This window comes from Heteronotia binoei, chromosome 13, assembly GCF_032191835.1.
Source record: "Heteronotia binoei isolate CCM8104 ecotype False Entrance Well chromosome 13, APGP_CSIRO_Hbin_v1, whole genome shotgun sequence".
NCBI classification, from domain to species: Eukaryota; Metazoa; Chordata; class Lepidosauria; order Squamata; family Gekkonidae; genus Heteronotia; species Heteronotia binoei.
This window is the reverse complement of record NC_083235.1, coordinates 24,570,393-24,582,397: the sequence shown is the minus strand read 5'-3', so window position 1 is coordinate 24,582,397 and position 12,005 is coordinate 24,570,393. Positions and strand designations below refer to the sequence as shown.

At 43.5% G+C, this 12,005-nt stretch overlaps 1 protein-coding gene across 6 annotated transcripts in view; it reads right to left on the bottom strand.

Moving 5' to 3' along the window:
* Window positions 1–12,005, bottom strand: part of LRP1 (LDL receptor related protein 1) — a 518,071-nt gene that overhangs the window by 174,428 nt on the left and 331,638 nt on the right. For all 6 annotated transcript variants that reach the window (XM_060252267.1, XM_060252262.1, XM_060252264.1 and 3 more), the window contains 4 exons: window positions 7,014–7,236; window positions 4,423–4,612; window positions 2,686–2,811; window positions 1,117–1,257 (listed from right to left, as the gene is read on the bottom strand). In XM_060252267.1, the coding sequence (XP_060108250.1) occupies window positions 1,117–1,257; window positions 2,686–2,811; window positions 4,423–4,612; window positions 7,014–7,236 (680 nt within the window). The remainder of the gene's footprint in view (window positions 1–1,116; window positions 1,258–2,685; window positions 2,812–4,422; window positions 4,613–7,013; window positions 7,237–12,005) is intronic.

The window sequence follows — 12,005 nt, the reverse complement described above, 5'->3', positions numbered from 1 at the left end:
AAAGGTTGAGAAATAAATAATCCTACTTAAACTGTGATCTTTCAATAAATACTGAAGATGTGTGTATGTGTTTGTGTATGTGTAAATACAAGATTGTGATACATAAAATCCATCAAAAACAAGATCTGCATGGTGTCTATGTCTGAGTTATTTTGATTTTGTATGATTATTTTTCATTACTTCCCCCACCACCACCTTTTTGTCAGGAAAATAACCCATGCACCATTTCAAATTGGTATTACAATGTGGGAAGTTATGATGACAAAAATTCTCAGCACAACTGAAAGGGATGGTTACTCCTAATTACAGTATATCTATGTTTCTGCAGAAAATCTAATGCTTTTTTGGTGATTTACCAATAAAACCTAATCAATTCAGCTCCATTTTTGTCTTTTCAGAACAAAAGAGGCAACACTAATTTTATTACATTTTAATATTTAGAAGAGTCTTGATGATATAAAGATGCAGTTTCTTTCATCAGCTTTTGTTCTTTCTTTCAATTTTCCTTAATACGTGTGCAGCAGGCCCCCTTCTGTTACCATTTTGGGTCTACTGTTTTATTTATGTTAATATTTATTTAATTTTACAGAATGTATTGTTGGAATGAGTGACTCGGCATGTCTCAACACTGGGGGTGCTGCATCACTCTAAGTGTGTGTTAAGTGTTACGTCCTTGAATGGGATGCCTCTCTTTGCCTTAACCTGGGAGCTGCCCTCTGACTCTTCCTCTTTCTCACTTTGTCCTCTCTCTTCCTTCACATGACCTTCTACAGAGACACATGTCTCTGCAAGTCTCTCCAGTAGAGACGACGTCTTCATTCTCACACACACATGATGCTGGACAAGCTGGCCATTGGTGATAGGGAAAGTACCCTTTAGATTAGTCTTTTCTTTCCCTTCTTTCGCCTGCAACCTGAATGTGATTTTACCTGAATAAATATAACCTTTTGCAATATACTTCTTGGGAGATTTATTTACTGCACTCATTATTGCAAATCTACGACTGCGCAGAACTCTGCTAGATTAACCAAATATCCCAATACTTCTATTCCACTTTTCTGCTCTCACAAGGCATGGATAACATTCAAAATTAAAAGCTTAAAGACAGATACATACGGCAGAGCTCAGGGGCCTCGTCACTGTTGTCCAGGCAGTCGTTGTCCCCGTCACATTTCCAGCGCTCTTGGATGCAGCGGTTGTTCTTGCAGGCAAACTCTCCAGGCTGGCACTGAGGGGGTGGGATGTAAGATGGGTTGGCTGTTCACAAATGAAACAAAATGAAGAGGCACGTCAGTTGCAGACACATGCCATAGGAATCAGTGGACTGGATCACGCAATCTGAAAACTTTTCCCATGTTGCCCGTCCTGGCCCCTAGGAAACTTTATTAAAAATTGCTGTCTTCTTCTTCCTTCCTTCCTTCCTTCCTTCCTTCCTTCCTTCCTTCCTTCCTTCCTTCCTTCCTTCCTTCCTTCCTTCCCCCACCTACCTCCCCAGGGGGACCCTAAAGAAGCTTACATCATTTTCCTCTCCTCCTTTTTGTTCTCACAACAATCTTGTGAGGTAGTTCAGGCTGAGAGTGCCAAACTGGCCCAAGGTCACCCAGTCTCTGGCCCCACTCAATGCACAGCAGCCAAGAAGGTCTGAGCGCCTGCTCCAGCTGCAATGCAAGGATGTTCTCCGCAGCTGAGAACGAAACGTCTGGAAGGAAAACTTTCTCCAGTAGAACACGGCACTTGATCCTGAAAGATTCTACAAACCCTAATGATGTTACCAGCCATGAAAACCTGAATTCCTCATTTATAGTGTTCTCTATTTGTGTTTCCACTTGTGCAAGATCTTGCACAACCAATTTCTGGGCAATGCAGTAGACAGAAATGCATGGTGTTGCAGATGCTGCTGCACATGCAAAATTATGATGCCATTTATTTTTCCACTTGTGCATCGCTGGATCCAAGCCTGTATGATAAGCTAACCTGCTACTCCAGGGAAATGAAGGGATAATTGATTATAAGGTCTCATCTTGCAGTTTTAGGCCTCTAACCATCAACATACAGAAATGAAGATGTAACCCTTGATTCTCTCAGGCAGCGAGAACTATAGATCTTATTCTTTTAAATATGAAAGCAAGCCCAGTGAAATGACAACTGGCCTCATCTATGGGGGATGGATAACTGGTCAGAAGACACTTCCAGAGTCAAAATGAAAACATGGGTTGATTCCCCACTAGCCTTGTCCTGGTCTCATGGTCCTCTTCTCCGCAGTGCTTCAGTCTGATTTCACAAAAACTGCCATGGGGCTGCAACTTGCCCTGCCTCTTTCCCACTGCAAGCAAGATCCTCTGAAAACTGGTTTCAGCTTGCCACAGGAAAGAGGTGGGGTAAGTTGCAGCCCCACGACAGATTGTATAAAATCAGATGGAAGCTCTGCGAAGAAGAGGAGCGTGAGACCGGGACAAGGTTAGTGGGGAATTGGTCATGTAGTCATCTATCTAATCTTGCTGCTGGTCATGAGGGCTCTGGATTGGCTGGCCTCTCTGTGGAGGCCTTGCCCAATTCCCAATTGTCTGACACTGTGGGAAAAAACCAGCTTTGCATGCCATTTCAAGAATACAGGAAGGATTGCTAGAAGAAGCCTTCAAACCCTGAACAATGACCCTCGCGCACTTGCTCCAGGTACCGACGTACCTTGACAGGTGACAGAGTCTGGTCCCAAAATCTGGTCCTCTGCACAGGCACAACGTCTGCTTTTGGGAATGGCCAGGCAAAGGCTGCTGCAACCTCCATTGTTCACACGGCAGCTGTTGGAGCCAACTGCAAAAAAGGAGCAGAAATTAGAGGAGTAAGACAACAGTTGTACAAGGAAGACAGCTGTCCTTTGATAGTAGGACAACGAGGAAGAAATGGGGGTTTATTCGGTGTTACAAAATTAAGTTCAGAAGGACCAGGAACTAGTTCAAGGAGAAATAAGAATGGACTGTGGTTTTCTTTGGGGCTCACCTTTTAATTCTGTGCTTTAATCAAGTGGCTCCAGATCCCTGTTTGCCACAGCACAACTCCTAAATATTTAAGAACAGAACAAACTCCCAAAGCATTCTGATTCCAGGCAATACTCCCTGGGGGAGGGATAGTGGCTCAGTGGTAGAGCATCTGCTTGATAAGCAGAAGGTCCCAGGTTCAATCCCCGGCATCTCCAACTAAAAAGGGTCCAGGCAAGTAAGTGTGAAAAACCTCAGCTTGAGACCCTGGAGAGCCGCTGCCAGTCTGAGTAGACAATACTGACCTGGATGGACCAAGGGTCTGGTTCAGTATAAGGCAGCTTCATATGTTCATATGTCCCTCTAAGCTGCGGAGTCTTGTGAACAATAATTCTACTTTGTGAGCTACTGACATTAAAGTTGTGAGCTACTGCATACATTTGTTTGCTCTGAGGCCATTTTTCCTGAGCTAAGACAAAAATGTGTGAGCCGGAGGCTAAAAACTTGTGAGCTAGCTCACACTAACTCAACTTAAAGGGAACATTGGTTCCAGGGACTTTTAATGTACACAGAATTGGCTGGTGCCTTGTAGAACCTCTTCCTCTGAAAGGTTTCTTTGATGTTTTTCTCAGAGAACCGCCAATTTCAGCGACCCCAAAAATATTTTTTAGTCTACCCTCCTCCTTTCCACTCCTTACAGAGCCCCTAGCCACATGGGATCTGTTGACCCATGAGTGGATCCTGTGTCTTCAGGAGAACATGGCTTCCACTCTGGATAACCCCCATAGAGGATTCACTGATGTGGTATAGCTATGCCTTCTCTCAAGCTGGGGAGCTTCAGTTCAGGGGGTGGGAGAGAAGGTTTGGTTTACCAAAGACAGCAGCTGCCCTGCAAACACTGAACACCAAATCCCTTTAAGTTTCCGGAGGCTGATTTGTTCCCACCATGCACACTCTGCATGTTAGCGCACTACAGCATGGAAACACGTCAGCTTGTTAAACGCTTGAGCGCATCCTGTGGTTTGCCACATTTAGGCAGTTGCGCACATGTTACACTCCAGGTGGTTTCAAAGCTAGGTCTAGTTCAATATATTTGGGATCTCTCAGTACAGCAGCCAGTGGATAAAATATAATTTGCACACAAACCACAATCTTCTTAAGAACAATGAACAAATTCAGTCTGTTCTCTAGATGAGGCATCCCCTGGTGGTATAGTTTTTCTCAAGGGAGGTTTTATTAATTCTGGGGTCTAGGGCAAAAATGCAGGGTGGGGCCCCAGAATCATTGCCACTTCCTTGCTGGCCTTTAAGTGCAGCCCTGTAGTCACACCAAAGCCTAAGAGACCCAGATTCCAGATTCAAAACCCCCTATCTGCAGAGTATGCCCTGGCACTAAGCAAATGTTGGCTGAGCCTCAAGGACAAAGCCACACCCATCTTGCCATGCACCTTGTTGTTGTTGCGCATCATACATGCGGATCTCAAAGATCGGTGGGCGCTCGTTGCGGAGCAGTGTGACAGCCTTGGTGACCTGGTCCAGCCGATAGATGCTCCCACTCCGGTACTCTGTCCAGAAGAGGAACTTGCCGTAGTGGCACAATCCAAAGGCATGGTTCAACTCATTACCATCATAGACAATCTGCATGGAGAGAAAGACACAAACATACAAAGAGGACCTTTTTACATGTCATAATGCGCCCAAGGGTAGCCAACAAAAAACTGTCCAAATGTCTTTCTGGGTGTTACATTTCACGCTTTTGTTGAGGAGAGATTCCCAGTTGCTTCTACAAGGTTCCTCACTGCTTTGGCTCACAAATTGCAGCAGGTTTTTTTATCTGGAGCATTCACAAGACATTAGGCTCTAATTGTTCTTTCCTTGTCCTCAGTATGCTCTTGTCCAAATATACTTGGGCACATTCTAAGCACATTATCATACTCTTATGATAGGAACCATCAGCACCTCACAACCATTTCCCCACTGTGCCACCAGGGGGCATTTTGAGTGAAAAGGTAATTATTATAGTGCTACAACGTTATAGCACTACAGTAGTTACTTTAAAAAAAAAAGCTCTCTAGTGGTGGGGGGAGCGCATGAGGGGCTGATGGAGGAAAGTGTGTAGAAAACTCACAAGTGGAAGTTCCACTGAGAAGGCACATGCCTTCAATGGCAATGAAAATAAAAGGGAGAATCTTTGCCGTGTGGAAGCAATCCCTGTATACCATTGTTCAAGCTGCTCAGCTGAATTAAAAGCTTGCCAATTTTAAGCAGGCTTTACAGACATAGACCTTTTCTTCCTTGGCAGGCAGTACACTTCTTTGATTACACCTCCAATAATTAAAAATGGTAACTTTCCATCCCTGTAACCAGCCAATCACGCCTCCTTTTGGGGGGACATGGACGCTGATAGGCATGACTGCTGTTGGTAAAGCACAGAGTGGAATCAACATTACCCTTAAGGGACAGACCATCTTCTGTCATTAAGTCCCAAGATGAGGAGAAGGAATAAGCACAGCTAATTCATAGTCAGCCCAGAAACCCAGGGCCATCCAAAATGTCTGCCCTGTACAAAATTGCCTGGCAAGGTACTGGGGTGGGCTGGCAGATGGAAGGTAATTGAAGATAATACAACGGCATTATTTTTCAAGCGGTGAGTTGTCAGAGGAGCCTTTTGTGAGCATCGTCACAAATCGTATCAATCAACTGCAGCTTTTCAAGCAAAGACAAACGCTCGCTAAATGCATCCCAATTAATGAGCACAGTAGGCAAGAAAATGTTAATAGAATAATTGGACATAATGAACAATAGAGTGGATATACATCAACCAGTGACATTCTACTGAAGAAGCTCTCAACGTTACACAGTTAAAACAGCATATTACAATGCTCTGCACTGACTCAATTAAAAGCAGATTAGCAAAGTGTTCTTTTAACAGTTGTAATGTGCAATGCTCAGTTATTTGTTTCCTGCCTGCAAGCTGATGTGTATTCGCTTATCATTATTCATGGCCAACTATTCCCTTATTTTCTGACACACACAGTGATCTGTATGAACTGAGGGGCCGACCTTTTCTTGCTTACAGACAACCTGCTAACCTAAAACAGCTTATCATCAGCAATGATAAATTACTTAACACTAACATAGACTCTGGTACCAAAGCCTGCAGCAAACAAAGATGTCAACTTTGATCTCAGATAGATCCTAGCAACACTGTCAGTGGACCCGGCAACATCAGCCGTGCCACCGCAGATTCATACACCTGCTCACTCTCTAATCTGATTTATGCCATCACGTGTCAGCAATGCCCTTCTACCTTCTACATTGCACAAACAGGTGAGTCCCTTCGACAAATAATTAAAGATGATGATATTGGATTCATATCCTGCCCTCCACTCCGAATCTCAGAGTCTCAGAGTGGCTCACAATCTCCATGGACTGGGGAGGTTCTGGGATAATACAATTGTGCACTTTATTTTGGTGTGGTGGTTAAGTGTGCAGGCTCTTATCTGAGAGAACCGGATTTGATTCCCCACTCCCCCACTTGCAGCTGCTGGAATAGCCTTGGGTCAGCCATAGCTCTCTCAAGGTTGTCCTTGAAAGGGCAGCTTCTGGGAGAGCTCTCTCAGCCCCACCTGCCTCACAAGGTGTCTGTTGTGGGGGAGGAAGATAAAGGAGCTGATATGCAGAAGCCACTCAGAGCCACTCTGAGATTCAGAGTGCAGAGCAGGATATAAAGCCAATGTCATCTTTTATTATTATTATTACTACTACATTGTAATATATAATGAAATAATTATACAATTCATGGCCCGGTTGCTAACAGGACATGGATCGGTACCGGTCCATGGCCTGGGGGTTGGGGACCTCTGAATTATATACTGCATAATTCACCCTGTGTCTCAGTGACAGGCTACAAATGAAATGAAATAAGCAAAAACCTATTTGTTCTATAGCCACAGGTTTGTTTGTTTTTTCCCAGCCTTAGAAGCAAACGGAAAGAATACAGGCAAGCACAAGACAGGGAGACGTCACCAGCACTGACCCTGCGCTCTGTGCCGTTCAGCAAAACCATCTCGATCCGGTCATAGAACGCATCCACCCAGTACAGCACTTTCGCGGGAATATCAAGACTCAGTCCGTTGGGCCACAGGACTGTCTTGGAAGTAATAAAGACATTCCGGTTGGAGCCATCCATCCAAGCCCTTTCTATCTTCCCCCTCTTGCTATCCTTCGGGTCTTCCTCCCAATCAGTCCAGTACATCCACCTGAAAGAAAAGTTGCAGTACTCATTTATTCCATTATTCATTGTGTTCAATGACTCAGAACAATGGACATACAGACACACACACACACACACACACACCCAGGGCTGAATATGGACATCTCTCTATATAGTTTTCTGCCCATAAGCATTTCTGTCCTGCTCTAACCAAACAGATTACGTCTTGCATTGAACCTCTGCATCCTGACTCCTTTCTATGTAACACCTCTTCCATCTTCAACAGGGCTTTTTTTGTAGCAGGAACTCCTTTGCATATTAAGCCACACATCCCTGATGTAGTCAATCCTCCTGGAACTTACAGTAGGTCCTGTACTAAAATCTCTGTAAACTCCAGGGGGATTGGCTACATCAGGGGTGTGTGGCCTAATATGCAAAGGAGTTCCTGTTACAAAAGCCCTGATCAGACTGGGATATAAGAACTCTGGGATCTGCGTTCCTACTTGTATCGGACAAAGGTAGCTTTGACCCTTGAAAGCTCATATCCCAAAATCCTGTCGACCTCTAAAGTGCTATTGGACTCAAAACTAGCAGTTCAACTACCTTTTTTAACATATAGTGCTTCAGATCAACTTGTGTTATGGACAATAGAATTCTTTAGAATAAATAGGTACTGTCCCCTAATGGGCACCTTTCTTTCTGTAAACCTTTTACAGTTTATTATTCTTTATTTAAGATTTTCCAAATAACTGGAAAAGAAGAAGGGGGAAATGAAATTAACCAATAAAACACAGTAGTATAATTTCACTGCATTCTAATAAATAGACAAATCTACATTTTTGTTTATTAAAAGTTGAAGATAAAACCATTTTATCTGTAACATAACCCATGGTATGTTCATATGCAAATAATTAGTAAATACAAGTCAAATGACACTTTAGTGGTGATCCTTCTATTCTGTGGCACTTCCTCCATTGCATATTTTAAGAAAGGAAGCCTTCTATTTAGTAGAATAAATTAGGTTATTTATAACTACAAACTGTTAAGAGACCTTTATCTGAGATTAAAAGATCCATAATTTTTTCACACCATCTCCTAACAGAAGGTCTATAAAGCTTCCAGTATCAACATAAGAGAAGCCATACAGGATCAGGCCAATGGCCCATCCAGTCCAACACTCTGTCACGCAGTGGCTAAAAAAACCAGGTGCCATCAGGAGGTCCACCAGTGGGGCCAGAACACTAGAAGCCCTTTCACTGTTGCCCCACCCCGAGCACCAAGAATACAGAGCATCACTGCCCCAGACAGAGAGTTCTATCAATACCCTGTGGCTAATAGCCACTGATGGACCTCTGATTTATGTATCAGGTAATCAAACATTTTGCTGCCAATAGCAAAATTGCTATTAATTCCCTTTCTAGAGTAGGATGGTTTCACTTATCAAAGTATTCTGATGAGACACATACAATAAATTAAATTGTTCCTTAATTAACTCAATGCGCTTCAAGATCTTATCCCAAAATGAGTTGACTTTCAGCCATAACTACCAGCCATGAGGAAAACTGGCTGGAATACCACAGCTCTTTAAGTACAAACATGTATTTATTTATTACATTTTAATCCAGCTCTTCCCCAAAATAGCTCATGGCAACATATGTTGTTCTCTCTTTCATTTTATCTTCATAGCAACCCTGCAATGATAGGTTGGGGCCTGGCAACTCTACCGTAAGGGAGGTTAGGCTGAGAAAGAGTGACTGACTCAAGGTCATCCAGTGAGCTTTATTAAAAAATGGGGGTTTGAATCTGACTCTCCCAAATCATAGTCCAACTCTCTAACTGCTATACCATATCAGCTGAAAAGGAATATAAACTGGATGAAAGGAGCTTTGACTTGCAAAAGCTTACACTCTGAAAACTCAGACCTCAGATTCAGTGGGAGCTCACAAGAGCACAGCTCCTGAACCTTTCTGAGAGTTCCACCTCCTCCTTCTGAGAGGTCTACCTCCTTGTCCATTGAATAGTAGGTGAAGCTGCATAACAATCCCTGGATGAGCTCCAACACCTTTTTTCTACAAAATGACCCCTGTAACTTATTGTTCTCTAAAGCGATACTAGACTCAAATCTAGCCGCTCTAGCACACTGGTTCTTAAATATCAGCCTGGTTCAATCAAGCATGGAATCTAGGGACTGTCATATATTCAGAAGATGAATCTTAGCAAAAATGCACAGATTTCTTGGTGAACGAGATAAAATCGGATAATTCTATAAAGAATTTTCTTATAACACTTTAAAAGTTATGAGTATTATAAATCACTCTCTGGAGATCGTTCTGCTCTGTATACTTTCTGTGCCTTAATGGGACTAGGCAAAAGATACTAAATTCTTTTCTTGTTGTTGTTTTGTATTTTGCATCTCTCTTTGTGTGTGACTGCACCTGGAAGTCATGTCAACCTCTGATGACTGACCCCTACTGCAGGTCTGGAGAAAGGTTCCCTTTAGTGTGAGCACATGAGCAAATATCCACAGATTTTCACTGGTCTGCTCACAGCTTTTCAGTCTAAAAGCACAGATGCTTCCTCTAGGCTAGGTTTACATAGTAGTCAAATGTAGGCTTGCCCACAATTTTAATGCTGGTAGCTCACACAGTAGAATTTTTGCCCACAAGAATCCCCAGCTTAGAGAGAACTTTGGGCTGGAGAATATTCAGAGAGGTGACTGAATAAAGCCTGCCCCCACTTCCCAACTGCTGGTATTCATCCAAATACTAACCACAGCTGACCCTGCTTAGCTTCCAAGATCTGATGAGACTGGGCTTGCCTGGGCTATCCAGGTCAGGGCCAAACAAATTAAATTCTTGTGGATATACGTACTTTAGAGGAAAGATCCAGAAAAATAAAGAATACTAAAGAATAAACAGAATCTCAGTCAAGCTGATGCAATCTGTCCTCAGGTTTTAAACCAAAAATTCACCCCACAGAATTTACATGATAATCCCATTAAGAATTTCCATCGCCTCAAGCATGCTGGGCGTTTCTCAACTTGAGGGTCCTTCCTCCAGCTGTGCATCTGCCCATCTAGCTTAATGCTCTGTCAGCCAGCTGCATCATGCTTCAGAAGGCCCTGTGCACACAGGAGAATTGCCATCTGCCAGGTGGAGCCTGGAGTTCTCCTGGAATTACAACCAATCTCCAGTCTGCAGAAATCATTTTTCCCTGGAGGAAATGGCAACTTTCAGAGGGAGGATTCCATGTCCTCTATGACATCCCTGCTGACCTCCTCTATCCCTTCTCTAAGCTCCATTGTGCACAAGCTGGTTGAGATCACCCAGTTCCAACCTGCTAGAGCAGTGCCAGTTTGGTGCAGTGGTTAAGTGTCTGGACTCTTCTGGGAGAACCGGGTTTGATTCCCCACTCCTCCACTTGCAGCTGCTGAAATGGTCTTGGGTCAGCCATAGTTCTCGCAGGAGTTGTCCTTGAAAGGGCAGCTGCTGTAAGAGCCCTCTTAGCCCCACCCAACTCACAGGGTGTCTGTTGTGGGGGGAGAAGATGTAGGAGATTGTAAGCCGCTCTGAGTCTCTGATTCAGAGAGAAGGACGGGGTATAAATCTGCAGTTGTCTTCGTCTTCTTCTTCCTTCTGTGTTTTCCAACTTGGGAGGCAGGACACAAAAATGGACTGTGAAGCCTCTGAAAGTGGGTTGAGGGCCAGCCCTCTCTAATAACCACCCTGTCCTTTCTATTGCTTTCTTTTATATTTTGGAAATCAAGATTTAACTCTGGAACAATATCTCCATATCATTCATTAGTTGGCATTCCTTCTTTGCAGCATATACAAGGTGATCAAATAAACTGTGTCCTAATGGTTACTTGAGTGACTTTCGTAGAATCTTAAGGGGGATTGGAGGATGTAATGGAGAAGCAGAGCGTGGTCAAAGACTGGAATGTAACCTCTGAATGAAAAGGCTATGTATATTGGAACACCACTTGTTTGGGGTTCATAGTATAGGCAGCTTTGCCCTTTGTGCGATGCTTGTTGGGTTCTCAAAAACATCTGGTTAGTCACTGTAGAGAACAAAATGCTGAACAAAATGGATGCCACAGTCACTGCTTGCCTAGGGCATCAAAAAAACCCTTTGTGCCACGCTTGAATGGGTCAACATATCAAGCAAATTCAGATGCGTGGGTAGAGGGTGGGATTAGGGGTTTTTAAGGCTCTACATGTAAGGCTTTAATCAAGACAGTGCGCTGAAAGGGACAGGAGACTGAGCAAGTAAGGGAATAAAAACAGCAGTCTTTGCAGATGGTTTTTATTCACACCTTTGGATATTTGAGGCCAGGGAAAGAGTAGCTCGGAGTGGCATTGTCCCTTAGGAGTTCTGGCCTCCTCTTTCCATTGCTCAAGACAGACATCTGGAACTACTAATCTGCTCACACCATCAAGGGTAAAGTTGCTGTTCAGAGACATCATCTATTTATGGGAGGACTAGATATTATATCAAATCCATTTGCTTTTATGTTGTTGTTTTTAAACAAAGGGATAGCTGGTGTGTGGTCATAACACTGCTAGAGATTACAAGGTATCCCCCCCCCCCCCAAAAAAAAGAATACTGTAGAGAACAAAATGCTGGATGGGCAAAGCACAAAGGGCGGGGTATAAAGGGCAAAGCTGCCTATACTATGAACCCCAAACAAGTGGCGTTCCAATTATACATAGCCTTTTCATTCAGAGGTTACATTCCAGTGTGTGGTCATAACACTGCTAGAGATTACAAGATATCCCCCCCCCCCCAAAAAAAAAAAAAAGAATACTGCCCTAA